The sequence below is a fragment of the Danio rerio genome, chromosome 22 (assembly GCF_049306965.1).
Source record: "Danio rerio strain Tuebingen ecotype United States chromosome 22, GRCz12tu, whole genome shotgun sequence".
Lineage (NCBI taxonomy): Eukaryota > Metazoa > Chordata > Actinopteri > Cypriniformes > Danionidae > Danio > Danio rerio.
The window spans coordinates 39,001,595-39,020,000 of record NC_133197.1 but is presented as its reverse complement, the minus strand read 5'-3'; the positions used below and the strand labels follow the sequence as shown (position 1 = coordinate 39,020,000).

The following is an 18,406-nucleotide window of genomic DNA, read 5'->3' as shown; positions in this document are numbered from 1 at the left end:
TCTTTGTTTGATTTAATGATGAATGAAAATCTCTGTGCAGATTTGTGAAAATCTTTAGACATGTTTCTCTTCATCATAATGGGACAGATGAACATGATGCAGATCTGTTAAAGTAATAAATTAAGACATTAATTAATACAAAAGATAAAGATTTACACACTGATCCTTCACTGACAAAAAACCCCTAATGAGAAATATTAAAGAGTAAACTGAGAGACTCTTTAGGAGTTATAATCTATAAATTAAATAGATTTATATGTTGACTGACGTGACATAAGCAGATGATCATGTTATAAACAGCAGAGAGTTTATGAAAGCAGGTGATGCACGTCTAAAAGCATCTGCAGTTTGCTGGAAGGAATGAGAAACTGCTACTGTGATGTGCAGAACAGACTAATAGTTTAGAGAAATGCATGAACTGTTGTGTAAATGTGAATAGTGCTGTGAGAAATGCACCAAAACCACTGAGAAAATCTGTAATTGAGCAATTTGATGACTGATTTACTGTCCTGTGTGTGTTGCAGGTTCAGTTTCAATATGTCCTGCAGTATTGTTTACAGTTGTGCACAGCTCTACCCAGAGGAAGTTGATCAGCTGATTACTTAAAGCTTTAGTTTTTACAGAAGGAGAAATTAAACCGCTTCAGCTGAATGAACATGGAACTCAAGCTTCTGTGTAGTTCTGTGTTAATTCAGCTCGAGCTGTTTAGCTTCACCTCCACTATGATCTTGACTTTCTCCAAGCTGAATCAGTCCAGCGCTTCTGTGTGTGTGTGTGTGTGTGTGTGTGTGTGTGTGTGTGTGTGTGTAAGAGCTCAGACTCACTGTACTGGACAATGTCCTGCATCTTCTTCCAGACTCTGAACGGCAGGTTGCCCAAGTAGCGAGACACATGAATCAAAGCTCCAGAAGGCATCTGTGGATCCGGCTGTGAGATCTGGACTCTGGAGGAACATTCAGGAGTCAGAACTGCAGTGGCTTCCCAGATAGCAGGCAGTAATCGGCCCGAGTTCGGCTGCCCTCCGGCGCCTCCGGCTCCGACTCGGCATCGGCGAGTGTTATCCGGGCCGAGTGCGGCCCGCAGCTCGCTCGCGCACATGCGGTTGTGATGCGGCTGTAAAGCACTGGCCCGATTCCGGTCAACCATATGGCAACCGATTAAGGCTGATGGCAACCGATTAAGTCCTTTATTTATCTAGTAATCTGTTAGCTCCACGTTTAATGATAATTTGAGAAAATATTCATGGTACGATAGCAAAAAAAAAAAAAGAATATTTAGTGTGGATGTTCGCAATGTTTAGACGCAAACAAAACAATATTATTTATAAATAGATTATACATGTCATCTAGAGAAAAACTATGTAAAATTCGCTTATTTTTGAGATAGCACGCTCCTGTGCTGACTGTTTTTGTTTTAAAGCAGAAGTTGGTTTCATAATAAACACATGCGTGACTAAACTCATGATCCACACTCCAATCCAGACGGTGGCGGTAATGCTCCAAAAAGCTGGTTGTCAACCACCATGGCACGAAGATCACAAGAAGAAAAAGTTTTTTTTTAAAGACTTCACGTGAATTCCGGTCAGAAAGGTAAGCTTTTTACGGCTTGTGTACTGTATAATTAGCGAATTTAGAGCTTAAAACATTTCCACGGTGTTTGGTTGTAACAGCGTTTAGTAATTTAAAACAGTTTGATACGAAATGTAACTTGCTTTAAGAAACACGACTGGAGCTAATGTATGCTAACGCTAACAGTTACAAACACGTCTGAAAGTTCCTTTTCCTTTAACACAATGTTAGATTGTAACGTGTGTAGTAACTGAAAACTATTTTAATTATTTTAAAGAAACATGAAACGAATTTGTGTGTATGCTAACTTTGCGTTAAAGAACGTTTCTGTAGACGAATCCATTAACTAACATGGCAACGTGTTTTTTTCCTGATTTAACATTATAAAGTACCGTGGATGTTGAAAAAAATCATTGTACAGGCGTATACTTATCCAACAGTATTAATTCTGTGATTGTGTAAATAAAAACTAATCGTTTTGGATTAATAAAATATTATTGTTTATCTTGTTTATGCAGTTAGTCACGAAAAGTGATCGAAACTCGACTGTTTACTATTCTCTTTAAATTATCCAAGAGAAATATATTACTATGCACTTTAATTCATATGTGTTAGCCTATGTGAATCAATTATATCTTTTGTTCAAGCTGTAATGGTCAGTTAATGTAAAACTGAACGTCTTAAAGCAGATTTTGATGTTTTTTGTTTGTTTTTTATGTTATTGACGGTGATAAATTCTGATTTAAATGAATGGGTAACAATATTTGTTGGTTAAGTCTCATTGTTCTTGTTTAACAAAGGTTAGTGAGATCATTTTGCAGCACATCACGACCAAGTCAATGGCACACTCTTTTGAACGTGAATAGGCATGTTATAGTTGTGTGCTAAAAGTCCATTATAAGCTGTAAACTGCTGATACATTTTCAACATAAATTGAGCTTTTCAGACATTACATTACTAATTGCTTCACAAACAGCTGAAATGGTTTATTGTTATTGGCTATCATCAAACATTTTTCACAATGGTAGGTTAATCTTCATGGGTACAGAATAATGCATGTGCTTGACCATCTTACAAATCTATGTCTCAGATTCATAAGGCTGTCACTCTGCATGAATCTCCGAATAAATCTTGTGCAACCTTCTGTGTACTGATTATTTACACTATAGGTATTATATGCATTAATTAACTTTGATAGTATTTCAGGATTTGAACTTTTCTTTACGGGAGGTTAACAACAATGTGATGTTTTATTATAGATGCATATGAGGAAGCTCGACTCAAACATCCACACGCAACTGTGATTTCTGACTGGTAGACAGATGAGGACGATGATTGCCTGTCATACATCCCAAGACAGAACAGGTTTGTTTGCTATTATTTTAAACACATACTGTCAACATTGTCATTGATCTATTACAACCTGTGAGTTTTGCCCTGGCACTATACTAAAGTGATGTTTTGTTTTGTAAATGTATCTGATCAAGGGACAGTATAGACGCATCTATACCGTGATGAAGAAAAATTACTTGGAACAGAGAGGCTGGATAAAAGGCAGGTATGAAGATTTCAGAAATCAATGCAGCACCACAAGTACCATCACCATCAATGACTATGGCATAAATCTTAAGACCACCAAGAAGATGCACAGATACTGTACATTCCAGTACACCAGGCGTGTCCAAACTACGGCCCGCGGGCCAGGCTTTTTATAAATATCAATAGAATCTGGCCCGCTATACAAAAATGAACGTAATTCAATAAATAACCACCGGGTGCCGTTATTACATGCATTCAATTAAGCAGCAGTTCTTGTTATGATCTATCTATCTATCTATCTATCTATCTATCTATCTATCTATCTATCTATCTGTCTATCTATCTGTCTGTCTGTCTGTCTGTCTGTCTGTCTGTCTACACACAGTTGAAGTCTGAATTATTAGCCCCTCATTGATTTATTTCTTCTTTTTTAAATATTTCCCCAAATGATGTTGGAGAAAGACTTATGTTTTATTTCGGCTAGAATAAAAAGCGGTTTAAATTTTTTTATGAACCATTTTAAGGTCAAAATTATTAGCCCCTTAAGTCTTCAGAACAAACCATTGTTATAAAATAACTTGCCTAATTACCTTGACTAGTTAACTTGATTAACCTAGTTAAGCCTTTAAATGTCACTTTAAGCTGTATAGAAGTGTCTTAAAAATATCTAGTCAAATATTATTTACTGTCATCATGACAAAGATCAAATAAATCAGTTATTAGAAATGAGTTACTAAAACTAATATGTTTAGAAATGTGTGGAAAAAAAATGTTTAACTCTCCGTTAAACAGAAATTGGGGAAAAAATAAACGGTGGCTAATAATTTAGGGGGGCTAACAATTCTGACTTCAACTGCATTTATATATATATGTGTGTGTGTGTGTCTGTGTGATGTATGTAAAATTTGGCCCGCGACAACGTTTGTTTTTTTGCATCTGACCCTCGGCCCAAAAAGTTTGGACACTCCTGCAGTACACCTATGAACATTTACAGTCTTTGTTCTAGTGCAGTTTGAGATCAAGACAGAACTTATTGCATCTCGTGATGTCTTTGTAAGAATTGAAGACATCACTAAATTTGTTAAGGTTTAATGCAGCTAGAAAGTAAAGATCAACTAGAGAATATCAGCAGTGTCTAACCCACTGTTGTATTTACAGAAGTTGTATGAGAATAAGCTACAGGTTGATTTATACTAATCTGTTATTTTTCTTTTTTAGCACGACTGACTGAAGTTTTAAAATCATGCAACGTCATAAAGCAGCAGCTGGGCCTGATTCTCACAAAACCAAAACAGACGTGATGAAATTCCAGATGCAAACACATTTGACCTTCCTTTGGCCAATTTGATGTGGAAAAGCTTGAAAATCTACAAAAGGAGCAGCCCGAACAAATGAAGAAACTGGTAAGTTCAAGCTCTTGCTAATTTCAAAGTGTTTTAAGTTTATTTGTTTTTTTTTATTGTTTTTTTTTTTGCTTCGTAGGTAGCCTACTTTTTTCCTAATTGTTTCTTTTTTTTTACATTAGTACTTGTTCACTACTAATTATCTGTTTATCTTTTAATCACAGATGGAGTGAGGACAAATGTCCATACCACGCCACTGATAAAGAAGTGGAAAAATGCATTACAAGGTAGCTACAACTTGCCCCTGACAGGGATGGAGGAAGAAAGAAGAGAAAGCTAATGTGTCAAATGTCTACATCACTATTTTGTTTTATTTTTTAAACAACATTTTAAGTGTATTAGGATGTTCCCTGATACTTGAACAATTTGTTTCTTTCATTTGCATTTATATATATATATATATATATGTATATGTATATATATGTGTGTATGTGTGTGTGTATATATGTATGGTATGTAGGTATGTATGTATGTGTGTGCGCCAAATTCTGAAGAAACATCTTGATACATTTTTAATAAACGTAATACAAATAAAATTATAAATATAAAATTGCACAAGACGTGTATATATATGAAATGTATAATCATCTCACTCATGTCTTGCTGTTTGTGCAATTGATTTTGTTCAAGTTTATTTAAAAATAAGTTTGACTTTATACTTCTGCAATTATTTATATATATATATATATATATATATATATATATATATATATATATATATATATATATATATATATATATATATTTGTTTGTTTGTTTGTTTATTATTATTTTAATGTTTTATTTAAAAAATGTTTCAAGATGTTTCTTCAGAATTCTGCAGTACTTTTTACAAGTTTGACTTGGATATTTTACGGATTGTCATTGGTATTTTTAAGATGTTTCTTGCTATATCTTAAATTGGTTTCTATATTTAGGTTTATATAAAATTTAGCTGTTTGTACAAATTTTTAATTTAAGTCTATTGGGAAAACAGGGTTGTTTTAAAAACATCTGTGTTTGTGTGTAATTTTTAGATTTTTTGTTTAAATCTTTCTGTGTGTCTTTAATGTGTTGTTTTATTGTTGTTTTTATATTGATATTCTTAAAATTTTAGTACTATTTTTTTCTTGCAATTAATAAACGTTTAACATTTATTTATTTTGTCATTTGTCTGATTATTTTCGTTACAGAATATGTATGCAGTTTGCACTTTATTCAAAGGTTAAACACAGTGCTTACACTTTGTGTTTACATTATAGCCTGTGTTTGCTGTTGTATAAATTCAAATGGTTGTAATACCATATATTAAGTACCAATGTAATACCAAAAGGTTTTATAAGGTGTATAAATACGGAGTCGCGCCAGCTCCGGGCCGCAGCGCACATTACCCTCGCGCCGATTTCGGCGCGGATGCGCAGCGTCGGCTCGCTTACGGCCGCCGCATCTGGCCCGCTTGATTCGGGCCGGAATCGGGCAGTGAGTCCACAGGCATCCGGCCCGAGTCCGGCAGCCGGAGTTGGGCCGAGGGGTAAGTCTTCGGCAGGCGACAATCTAGCCGGAACTGGCCCGAGTGTATTTTGCTATCTGGGTTTGACTTCAGAAGCAGAGAAACCAGCAGATCACTCACCTTTCCATTGAGACTGGAAACTCCTGCAGAACAAACACACAACTGATCATCAACAACTCAATCAATCATCAATCAATCAATCAATCACTGATCTGAAATCAGACCTTCATAAAGCAGACGTCATTGGCTTTCAGCATCTCCTCCGTGTCTTTGATCGTGTGTGAAAGAGCTGAGATGTGTGTGTTCATCTCCTCCAGCTTCTCCTTCATCATCTGCTTCTTCTGCTCCTCTTCCTCCCTCAGTGCAGTGATTGTAGCTTCTTCTTCATCTCGGAGAAACTGATGAAGCTTCTCAAACTGCTGTTTAATCTGACGCTCTGTGTGCTCAGCTTGAGCCTGAAATCAAACCACATTCACTTCAGTCATCTCAGACGCTTTCTGGAGCAGCATTCTGGGAACGCCATTGTCAGTGCAGGAGATCCTGCTTCTCTGATGTAAATGAACACAAAGTGTCACTGAATTATAACTAAATGACTTTCTGATTGATCCTTCAGTATCTCAGAGATGTGGATTGGACAGTAATTAAACCAGCACATGACATCAGACTGTGACTGAAATCAGTTGTAGATTTCTGCTATCATGGTTGATATAAATGTCCTCATGTTATTTAATGATCAAATATCAGCTGTTGTATGATCAATCCTCACCTTGATGTGTTGAGCTGTTTTCTCAAACTCTCTCTTCATCTCTTCATTAAGTTCACATTTCTCCTGTAAAGACTTCAGTGCTGTATTGAGCTCCTCCTACAGGTTAAAGTCCAGATAGAGTGATAATGCATTTAGAAAACACAGTACAGACAAAACGTTTCTGAAAAATACATTTCAAATACAGCTTTAATGATATGTTTCATTGTCAGGTATAATGTGTCTCACCTTCTTTGCTGGAGCCACTTCACTGACGGGTCTGAATGTGTGTTTGAGGTGTTTCTCTGAATCTCTGCACACTAAACACACAGGCTGTTTGTCCTCCAGACAGAAGAGTTTGAGTTTCTCACTGTGTAAACTGCAGATCTCCTCAGATCCTGATGAACGTCTCTCATTTCTCTCCTTCAGGAACGACTCGCACAAGTTTTGTAATGCAAGATTAACTAGAGGTCTGTCTTTTGAGGATCTTCTCCTGCAGACGGGACACTCCTGAGTATTCTTGTTTCTCCAAAACTGCTGAAGACACTCTTTACAGAAACTGTGACTACACGATAATATAACAGGAGTCTTGAAGATATCCTGACACACAGGACAAGTTAAATCATACTCAGCTGAAGAAGCCATTTTCTCCGTCACAGCCAAATGAAGTTTACTTTCACTTTCTGAATTTTTCTAAGTGTGAAAAACCAAAACAATCACAGATCTGCAGAAATCTGTACAGAAATAAATCCTCAATAATCCGTTTTCCTCTTTGTTCTTCACTGATTCCTGATTGATTTTGTCCAGAAATGCAGAAGAAAGTCAGTTTGAGAAAGAAGTGAAATGATCATTCATCGAGTCTCTTCCTGCTGAGTGTGTCAGTGGGTGGAGCAGTTCATGGTTGTTTTTAGGTTGTGCAACAGGTCAGACAGGAACATCAGAACAGAATGCTCACATACACAGACTAAACAATAAACCAGTTTTATTCAGCACATTTCTATTTCTTCAAATCCTGATGTCAGTATAACATCTTCACATGCTGAAGTCACAGTTATTAACAAATGTTTTGTAATCATAAATCTAACAGAGGAGACATTGACAACAATTTCCCCATTCTTAAAAATAAAAAATGACTCAAATTTTGTGCCCTGGTGTCTTAAAACAGCCCTTACTTTAGGCATTCAACCCAAAGTTCGCTCAAATAACCATTTTGAATATTCACACAGACAACAGTGTTACTAAAATGATGCCGATCACAGAGATATTTGTATAAATCTGCATGCCTGACCATTAGTTGGCGCTGTCGCTTCTTTATTTACAATAATTTAAACACTTGCAATGACAAAACAATGATATACAATCATATATGCCCAACCCTGTTCCTGGAGATCTACCTTCCTCCAGAGTTCAGCTGCAACCTCGATCAAACTCATCAGTCTTTAATTACCAAGAGCTCCTTCAGATTCTACTTAGTTGTGTTGATAAAGATTAGAGCGGAACTCTGGAGTAAGGCAGGTCTCCAGGATCAGGGTTAAGCACCCCTGATATACAATAACACAGTCATCTATTATACAATTATCCATCACTGCCAAAACTTCCTGCTCTGTCGGCACCAACCCATCCTTTTACTTATGCTGGCCCCAATCAGGCCTCCTGACAAACTCACCAACACATCCCACATCTACCGGTCAACCACATCACCCAATTTCTACAGCTCTCCACCCTTGGTTCCTCCATCCCCAGCACCCCTGGAGCCAACTACAACACCTCCTCCATGGCTCCTCTATTGTCGACCACACAATCATGAAGTCTCTACATGAAAGAAATGGAAGTTACCAGATCATTGGGCATGAGATGACTGTTTTACAGCTGGTTACCTTATTAGCTCACTGTGGGTTTTATCCAAATTTGCATCATTAATTCTGTGGTTGGTCCTGTAGTCTGTTGAAGAATGCTGTGAATCTGCACTTACCCTGACTATCTACATCCTGGATCAGCAAATGTGCAATAGACCAAGCCTGGATGTGCTGAATAAAGTAGGTAAAGCCACACTTTCTCTGTTCTCCTGACTTTCTTGTTTCTGCTTTTGATCAACATGACTTATGAGCTGGTGGTAATGAAGCATCTCTTTGTTGTGTTCCTTCACCTGCAACCACAACACAAACACCAGGAGCAGGATTATCTCACTTGTCAGTGCTGAAGTAGATCCTGATTTGTCTTTGGTGTTGTGATGAAATGGAGTCTCAGGAAGATTTGAGGTTTCTTGAGTTGAGGACAGTTTCTTATAGTTACTTATTGATTGTTATTATCCACATGTTAATTGTGCATGTCTCCTCTGTCCTCCATGACCTGTGGTGAGTGTAGTTACCTCGTCTCATTTGTAGATCCCAGTGTACATCTAGTAAACACTGTTGTGCAACTCACTACTGCTCTCCTTGTGTCACAGTGGATGCCTTTCTTGCTTCTGGGTCAGTAGACGACCTCCTCTCTGCATCTGTATGTCAACAACTGCAACTCAGAAAGAGATTCAGCCAAACCATGTACACAATTCAGTCAATAACTCAGATGTTCACTTGACTGCAGACAAGGACGACTCTGTTTGGGTGAAATTCAAGCTCAGGTTTTTATTGTCAAATTAGATTGTTTTGATTTTATTCTAAAATTATTTAGTTTCATCTTTATTATTCTCTAATTATTCTGACTATTATTCTTGTAAGGTGTTGACTTTTTTCTTGAATAATAATTTTTTATTCTTGAAATGAACACTTTATTCTCAAATTATTTTGTTTCAACTTTATTATTCTCAATAATTTTCCTCATATTTTTATTCTCAAATAATTTTGCTTCCACTTTTCTTTAATTCTCTAATGTGGCTTTCGTGACCTCTTGATGTTTCTGTTTCTCGCTGATTTTGTTTTTTTCTTGTTATTTCTTGTCTTTATTATTCCCAATTATTGGTTTTTACTTTTTTATTGATGTAAAATGATTTTGTTTTGACCATTTTTCTTGAAATTATTCTAATTTATTATTCATGAAATATTTTCATATTTGATGACACTGTGACAAGACCCCATAAATAAGGGACTAAGCTGAAGAAAATGAATGAATGAATGAATGAATGAATGTGTCGACATTATTATTTTCAAAATGTTTTTATTATTTATTCTCCACACAATATTTAGTTTTGACTTAATTCTAAAAATTCTAAACTCTTTAATGATCGAGTGTAAATCTTTACAGATTCTTGTCAAAGCAACATCAAGACACCTTGTCCACCACAGATCAGTGTGTTCACCAACGCTTTACTTTAAATGATCAGAGACTGAAATCCACACAAAGCAAGTTACAGATGACTCCAGATGCTTTTACACATAATCAAGAAGGTTTTCGGTTTCTCACATTTGTAAAGGACTAAACAAATACATTCATTATTTTCTTCTTTAAACAATCCTCAACATCTGATCAGTGAAGTCAGCAGATCTCCTGAAACACACACACAGCACTGTCTATACTGGAGAGTCATCAGATCTACTGTACTCTACTGTATCCTGCATTGCTGTGTTTGGGTGTTTTCCACATGCTGACAGATGTTTTAGAGGAATCATCACACATTCTGACTGTACACAGACATTTCTCTTGTCATATGTGAATATTTTAAAGATGATCTTATATTAGATTCTCGAGGCTGTTTGTTTACAGCTTAATAAAGCTTTTTCCTCTGTGTCTCTCTTTAAAGATGTGTTTATACTCCAGATTTCAGTGTCAGGATTCTTGTGTCCTGTCCAGTGGATTTGTTCATATTAATTATTATCATTTTGTTATGAACTGCTGTTTAATCATTTGTAGAAACTGATCAGACTGATGCCTGATTTATTATGATGTTGCTTTTATCATTCGTTATGTTGAATTACTGATATTCATGTTATTCACTATTAAACTATTTTAAGCAAACTGATTAAAAAGGATTAGAAAATAATAATAGACTGTAGAATACAAAGTTTATAAAGGGACTTTTATAATAATTAATAATAAACACCATTTATCATCATTTAAACTTATAAAACATTAATAAACATTTTATTATAATTTTATGATTAAATTTTTTTAGTAAAACTTATTTTCATCATTTTAGGAGATATAAAATTTAAAAGATATAAAATTTATATAAAAAATAAATTTTGAGTAATGATATAATGAATTATTATTTTACATGTATTATTTTACAAATAAGCAACAATTGTAAAAACTAAAAATAAATCTTTATTGTCACTTTTGATCCATTTATTGTAAATTTCCTGAAACATTGATATTCTGCTATTCAGATCAACACACTCATATTGACCTGATTAAATATTAGAGACATGATGAAAACAGGAAGATCCAGAACTACAGCTGTAATCTCACTGAACACTGGACGCTAACATCTTAAAAGAGTCAGAACACCAGAAGAAAGGGTAGAGAGTGTGAGTGAAGGTGGTTGTGTAAGTGTGTAGATGTTTGTTATATTGTTCCTCTGTCATAATCCAGATCAACTCGCACTCGATCAAGATCCTGATCAACACGAAAACCAAACCATCTAGACCATCCATAACACACACTCCAGAAATCAGACTTAAAGAAAACATATCCCTTCCTCTGGTTTGATGCTGTTGTTACTCCAAAAATCCAGATTTGACTCTCTTTAACCTCCACGATCCAGCAGTGTTTTCCTGAGTTAAAACCCTCTGAACCCAAAACACAGGGATAACAGTCAAATCTCTCTGGATTATCAGGAACTGGTTGTATTCCTCTGTATGTCACTCTGGTCAGATCATCAGACAGCTCGAGACATTGATGTGCCGTGTTTGGATCCAGGATGACAGGAGCTGAAGAGACACAATCAACAGCTGCTGTTATTCTGATGTTCATATAATGATCAATCACAGATTATTCTGAATTATGACACTCGTCTGTTGATCAAACACATCAGACATTTTCCTCTCATCACTGTCAGTGTTATTAGTTTGATTATTAGTGTTTAAAGGGGTGGTCCACTATGATAGCATATGTTAAACTTTAGTTGATGTGTAATGTAGCTGTGTGAACATAAACAGCATCTCTGTATGTAAAATACTCAAAGTTCAATGCAAAGGGTTTTTACAGAGTTAGCTTAGCAAAGACTACAATGAACGAATTTTGGGGACTACAAAAAATACTCCCGCCCCCTCTGAGATCACAAAAGTTCTTTTACTGTGCACACACACTGCGCATGCAGGTAAGGGCCGTAGCCAGAGGCGCTGTAACGTTATAGCAGAGATAAAGCTAAAAATGCGTCTAAACACTGCTGTTTCCACAGAGCTTCGTCCGTTTCTATATTTAGGCTTACAAAGGACACGACACAAAGACAGAAGTGCTTACAGTTCAATATTAATTATGTTCCAGAGAACTATAAAATACACAGCAAGCATGATTTAACAAAACAGGTCCAGTTCCAGGTCCAGAATCTCTCCCAGTTCAGTGCTGGATTCGGCTAAAATTTCCTTAAAGCAGAAGCTATGAGCTACGACCTGTAAGTGTTTTCATTTGTTAAAATTGATCCTGACATGTACAGTGTCTAGCGTTAAGTCAAGTTTCATAAACTAATTTCGAGAGGAGCACGTGATATGATTGAGCACTGCTGACCACTCATCCGTAATCAGTAATAATCCAATCAGAGTGATCCTAGCTCACTATAAATGGATCATTTTCTCCCTACTGCTCTATCTTTGTTTTGGAAGAATCCCCCCTTACACCCCATCTCCTCCTTTTCCCCCTTTTTTTTTTAAAGGAGAGCTATTGAGACCTACCTGATCTCGGATACCCTGATATGCTTATTGACCAGGCGGGAGCCCTGGGCTCAAATATCTCCAAGCTCAAGGTTTTCTCCGGGACAGCATGCCAAACCTGCTTTAAATGCCAAGCATATCTAAGTGGGAACTCTTAAAAGGTAAGTTTTGCTGTAGCAACGATGTAAACAAAGGCAAATGCTGCTTTGCAGCAAACGATTTAGCTACAAATTCATATTTATCAGTCAAACTGCTGTAAACACACACACCTCTCCAGCATGTTCGTGTCTCTTATGTGTGTGCCCGACTTTGCATTGTTTCTCTTTAGGCAGCTTTTCCATGCATTTTACATCTCAAATAATGAAGTCGCAAAAGATATGTGGATAATTCATATTACTTACACCTGCATACTCCGGATATATGTGAAACACGTCGTGTAACGCATAGAATTAAAAAAATACAGAATAGCTCACCTCGTTGACACGTGGTAGCAGAGAAATAATAAATCAAGGCTCACAAAGGTAGCATCTCACATCTTGTGCTTTATTTCAGAAAAAAAACTTCCATGCACATGCGCTTGTTACAGAAAGTTCACACATTCACACACACACATAGACGCACACACACAATAGCAAACACTCTTAAAGGAGCCGCACCCCATTTTCACTCCTTTGTTACAGACACTTGTCAGATGTTATTTTAGAGAGCGGGCGCGAGTTTGACTGCATGTTTACACAGCAGAAAAGTGCATGCTTTTACGGGCGTGACGTGAAGCCGATCCGCGAATCGCTGCACATTATGACGATGACCAATCAGAGTCACTTAAGGGCGGGCCTTTCAGAGGAACTAGGAAATATGACAGTCGTTTTCATGTTAGCTGAGTAGCTGTGTATAATCAAAGTGAGATATATGAAAAAATTAAGCGATTTCTTTCAAGTGAAACATGAGCATACATTGCTTTGCATCTTATTAACACAACCAAGCCTTAAAATTATATTCTGGACCACCCCTTTAATGGCAGCAGAATCAAACATTACATGTGGGATTCAGACATTTCTGTGTGTGTGTAAGTATCTTTGTTTGATTTGATGATGTATGAAAATCTCTGTGCAGATTTGTGAAAGAATATTAGTAATTAAATGTCAGACATGATTCTCTTCATCATAATGGGACACATGAACATGATGCAGATCTGTTAAAGTACTAAAATAAGACATTAATTAATACAGATACAGATAAATAATACATTAATTATTACAGATTTACGCACTGATCCTTCACAGACAAAATAAACTAATGAGAAATATTAAAAAGTAAAGTCAGAGACTCTTTAGGTGTTATAATCTATAAATCAGCCGCTGTGGTGAAAATACGGCCTGAATGTGTTTCATTATTACATATCTACATTTAAATAATAATAAATCAATACGACTGAATGAATCTCTATTAGAGTTTGACTGAAATAATGATTTAGTTTTAGTCTTTCGGCTGAAATGACTGTTTGAGCTTATTTTACATATTACAGATTTGCTTAGTAATTTTGGTGCATTTCTCACAGCACTATTTACTTTTGCACTACAGTTAATGCATTTCTCTAAACAGTTCAGATTTGTGCACATCACAGTAGCAGTTTCTCATTCCTTCCTACATAACTGCAAATGCTTTTTTACGTGCATCACCTGCTTTCAAAAACTCTCTGCTGTTTATAACATGATCATCTGCTTATGTCATGTCAGTCAACATTAACTACATTTGTAAATGCTGAATAGTCAATCCATATTAAACTCAGTCCTCATTTCATTACTGGAGTCACCACAGACAAACATGTTGAACTAGAGTCAAAATCTGTCAAGATCATTTTATAAAAAAAATTAATCTTTATTTTACCAAAAATGACTTCTAAATTGAAGAATTTGATGAATGATTTACTGACCTATGTATGTTGTAGGTTCAGTTCCGATATGTACTGCGATGTTGTCTACAGTTGTACACAGCTTTACCCAAAGGGAGTTTATGTTTGTTGTAAATTTTTATCTTTATTGTGGTTGTTGCTGTAATACTTTTATTCCTATTATTACTTTTATTGTTATCTTTTACTCTTTTAGAGTGTGTGCTATGGTTTTGTTCAGCACTTTGTTCAGTGCCAAACTGAAGTAAATGTGCTTTATAAATAAACTTTACTTACTTACTTACTAAATAAGGGTGTTTTTATTCTTTCGCTGTGAGTAAATTAGAATTGCAAAGAGCATATGCAAAAATGTCAAACATATTCAGTGTCTTGTACTCAAATAGCTTACTAAATGCAGTGATGTCTAACTTTACTGTAGTTTTCAAATGGCTGTGCAAATAGTATACAGTGCTGTCTTGAGCATTTTCAGGAAGTGTCACCAAAATCTGATTTTATTGCATTGAACAAAATGTACAAAGTAAACTGTCATAATGAAAACATGACTAAGCCATTTGACTATGCTGTTCATAAACAATGGTGTCAGGACTTTTCATTTTGATGACACTGACACTTTGATTGACATCAATACTTGCTTTTGAGGAATGAACTGTCCATTTTGAGTATGTGACACACTTTTGCAGGTTATCAGCTAGGTTTTGCAGTTTGTACTAATTGTTTTGAGAAATGCATTAACTGTTGTGCAGAAATGCACTAGTGTTGTGAGAAACGCACCAAAGCTACTGAGAAAAACTGTAAATAGTTTAAAAGATCAGATCAAAGCCGGTCTATTGTCCAGCACAGAGCGCGTTGGTTGTGCGCCTCGTTTACCCACGGCTTAATACACACAAGATGTAGAGCAATACGCAAATATCTTTAGAAATTAAAAACAATTAAAGCATTAAAATATTACAAAACATTATTTTCTAACCTACATAAGTATAAAAACCACCGCCTCCATGCCTTCTTCATCTCGGGAGGCTTTTTCAGTTCATTTATGAAAATTTGCTTTTGTGTAATGTTATTATTATTAGCAATATTATTTATTTTACACATATTTATATTTGTTTTATATAAAATAAGCTTAGATTTACCCACCTGCAGGTTTTAGACCATATGGGGCACAGCATGTGTTTTAGGATATAACTCAGGTTTTTAACACACTTCATTATTATTGTTCATTTATTCATTTGCTGGAAATTAGAACTGAATTTAGAAATAGTTTTGAAACAAAGCAAAGCTTTGCGCTTAACAAATGAAATTAATAATGCAAAGACTAATGGATGTCTGTGCATAACACATTTCCCTATCCACAAGAGTGAAAGTGAAAGTAAAGAATGAGGAGGCTCATCTCTCAATCTCGCGCTGCAGATGCTCGGTTTAACTGTTTTCTCGCTAGTGAAGTGTTCAGTTTACACACTTACAAAGTCCGTCATGTGAATAGCAAATGCGCCATGATGCGACACAACTCACTTTTAAAGGGAATCTTAGATGAGACTCTGATTGGTTTATTCTCAAAACACACCTATAACTCATTAAGAAAATAAGCTCAACCCTGTTAGACCATGCGCCACGGCGCAAAGCGGATTTTTCCGTCCTTAAAATAGTAATAGTGGATTCTGACACGCCCTAAATGCGTTTGAGCCCTGCACTTTGGACTTTGCGCATGGACCGTCAAAATAGATCCCCTTCACTTTCTCCAAGCTGAATCAGTCCAGCGCTTCTGTGTGTGTATGAAACCTGCATGATCTCCAGTGTGTGTGTGTGTGTGTGTGTGTGTGTGTGTGTGTGTGTGTAAGAGCTCAGACTCACTGTACTGGACAATGTCCTGCATCTTCTTCCAGACTCTGAACGGCAGGTTGCCCAAGTAGCGAGACACATGAATCAAAGCTCCAGAAGGCATCTGTGGATCCGGCTGTGAGATCTGGACTCTGGAGGAACATTCAGGAGTCAGAACTGCAGTGGCTTTGACTTCAGAAGCAGAGAAACCAGCAGATCACTCACCTTTCCATTGAGACTGGAAACTCCTGCAGAACAAACACACAACTGATCATCAACAACTCAATCAATCATCAATCAATCAATCACTGATCTGAAATCAGACCTTCAGAAAGCAGACGTCATTGGCTTTCAGCATCTCCTCCGTGTCTTTGATCGTGTGTGAAAGAGCTGAGATGTGTGTGTTCATCTCCTCCAGCTTCTCCTTCATCATCTGCTTCTTCTGCTCCTCTTCCTCCCTCAGTGCAGTGATTGTAGCTTCTTCTTCATCTCGGAGAAACTGATGAAGCTTCTCAAACTGCTGTTTAATATGACGCTCTGTGTGCTCAGCTTGAGCCTGAAATCAAACCACATTCACTTCAGTCATCTCAGACGCTTTCTGGAGCAGCATTCTGGGAACGCCATTGTCAGTGCAGGAGATCCTGCTTCTCTGATGTAAATGAACACAAAGTGTCACTGAATTATAACTAAATGACTTTCTGATTGATCCTTCAGTATCTCAGAGATGTGGATTGGACAGTAATTAAACCAGCACATGACATCAGACTGTGACTGAAATCAGTTGTAGATTTCTGCTATCATGGTTGATATAAATGTCCTCATGTTATTTAATGATCAAATATCAGCTGTTGTATGATCAATCCTCACCTTGATGTGTTGAGCTGTTTTCTCAAACTCTCTCTTCATCTCTTCATTAAGTTTACATTTCTCCTGTAAAGACTTCAGTGCTGTATTGAGCTCCTCCTGGAGGTTAAAGTCCAGATAGATTGATAATGCATTTAGAAAATACAGTACAGACAAAAAGTTTCTGAAAAATACATTTCAAATACAGCTTTAATGATATGTTTCATTGTCAGGTATAATGTGTCTCACCTTCTTTGCTGGAGCCACTTCACTGACGGGTCTGAATGTGTGTTTGAGGTGTTTCTCTGAATCTCTGCACACTAAACACACAGGCTGTTTGTCCTCCAGACAGAAGAGTTTGAGTTTCTCACTGTGTAAACTGCAGATCTCCTCAGATCCTGATGAACGGCTCTCATTTCTTTCCTTTAGGAACGACTCACAGACATTTTTTAATCCCAGATTAACTGGAGGAGCTGATTTTGAGGATCTTCTCCTGCAGACGGGACACTCCTGAGTATTCTTGTTTCTCCAAAACTGTTGAAGACACTCTTTACAGAAACTGTGACTACATGATAGAAGAACTGGAGTCTTGAAGATTTCCTGACACACAGGACAAATATAATCATATTCAGCTGATGAAGCCATTTCCTCTGTTCCAGCAAGTTTACTTTCACTTTCTGGATGTTTTCAAAGAGTGAAAAACCAAAAGAATCACAGATCTGCAGAAATCTGTACAGAAATAAATCCTCAATAATCCGTTTTCCTCTTTGTTCTTCACTGATTCCTGTTTGATTTTGTCCAGAAATGCAGAAGAAAGTTTGAGAAAGAAGTGAAATGATCATTCATCGAGTCTCTTCCTGCTGTTTCAGTGGGTGTAGACGTTTATTATCATATTTAGGTTGTGCAACAGGTCAAACAGGAACATCAGAACAGAATGCTCACAAACACAGACTAAACAGTAAAATAAATAGTTTTAACCTCCTTCATTTTCTTCAAATCCTGATGTCAGTATAGTTTCTTCACATGCTGAAGTCACAGTTATTAACAAATGTCTGATTTTGATGCTGATTTTCAGTTTTGTAAATATAAATCTAACCGAGGAGACATTGACAACAATTTCCCCATTCTTAGAAATAAAAAAATACTCAAATTGTGGTCGTGGGGCCTGTTTCAGAAAGGAGGTTGAGTGAAAACTTTGAGTGAGTATTTTAACCCTGAAATGAGAGAAACTCTGGGTTTTCCGTTTCAGAATGGCTGGTTTGTTAAACTGGAGAAAGCAGGGTAAGTCAAGCCT

General features: G+C 36.5%; 2 protein-coding genes and 1 long non-coding RNA gene across 5 annotated transcripts in view; 1 reads left to right on the top strand and 2 right to left on the bottom strand.

Annotated features, from left to right (window-relative positions):
* trim35-36 (tripartite motif containing 35-36) overlaps nt 1–7,565 on the bottom strand; it is an 8,503-nt gene extending 938 nt beyond the window's left edge. Inside the window, exons 1-5 of the mRNA NM_001003462.1 lie at nt 6,991–7,565; nt 6,766–6,861; nt 6,224–6,454; nt 6,120–6,142; nt 825–943 (exon numbers count right to left, since the gene is read on the bottom strand). Coding sequence (NP_001003462.1) covers nt 825–943; nt 6,120–6,142; nt 6,224–6,454; nt 6,766–6,861; nt 6,991–7,386 — 865 coding nt within the window. The 5' untranslated portion in view covers nt 7,387–7,565. The remainder of the gene's footprint in view (nt 1–824; nt 944–6,119; nt 6,143–6,223; nt 6,455–6,765; nt 6,862–6,990) is intronic.
* Nucleotides 1,560–4,869, top strand: LOC110439114 (uncharacterized). Of its 2 annotated transcripts, none has more exons than XR_002457661.3 (5): nt 1,560–1,589; nt 2,828–2,933; nt 3,056–3,126; nt 4,326–4,510; nt 4,675–4,869. It is a non-coding gene; the product is annotated as an uncharacterized lncRNA (long non-coding RNA). The 2 variants fall into 2 exon arrangements; XR_012397957.1 differs by having other exon boundaries at nt 1,560–2,737; nt 4,675–4,806.
* Nucleotides 7,566–11,010: 3,445 nt separating the features above from the next.
* On the bottom strand, nt 11,011–17,975 carry LOC110439113 (E3 ubiquitin-protein ligase TRIM35-like). 2 transcript variants are annotated; one of them, XM_073937634.1, is made up of 6 exons: nt 17,362–17,975; nt 17,137–17,232; nt 16,595–16,825; nt 16,495–16,517; nt 16,303–16,421; nt 11,011–11,606 (listed from the first exon to the last, which is right to left on the bottom strand). In XM_073937634.1, exons 1-6 carry the CDS (start codon nt 17,755–17,757, stop codon nt 11,242–11,244), a joined length of 1,230 nt encoding a protein of 409 aa, XP_073793735.1. In that variant the 5' UTR covers nt 17,758–17,975; the 3' UTR covers nt 11,011–11,241. The 2 variants fall into 2 exon arrangements, with proteins under 2 accessions (XP_073793735.1, XP_073793736.1); XM_073937635.1 differs by lacking the exon at nt 11,011–11,606 and adding an exon at nt 14,062–14,635 and having other exon boundaries at nt 16,143–16,421.
* Between the last annotated feature and the right edge of the window lie 431 nt (nt 17,976–18,406).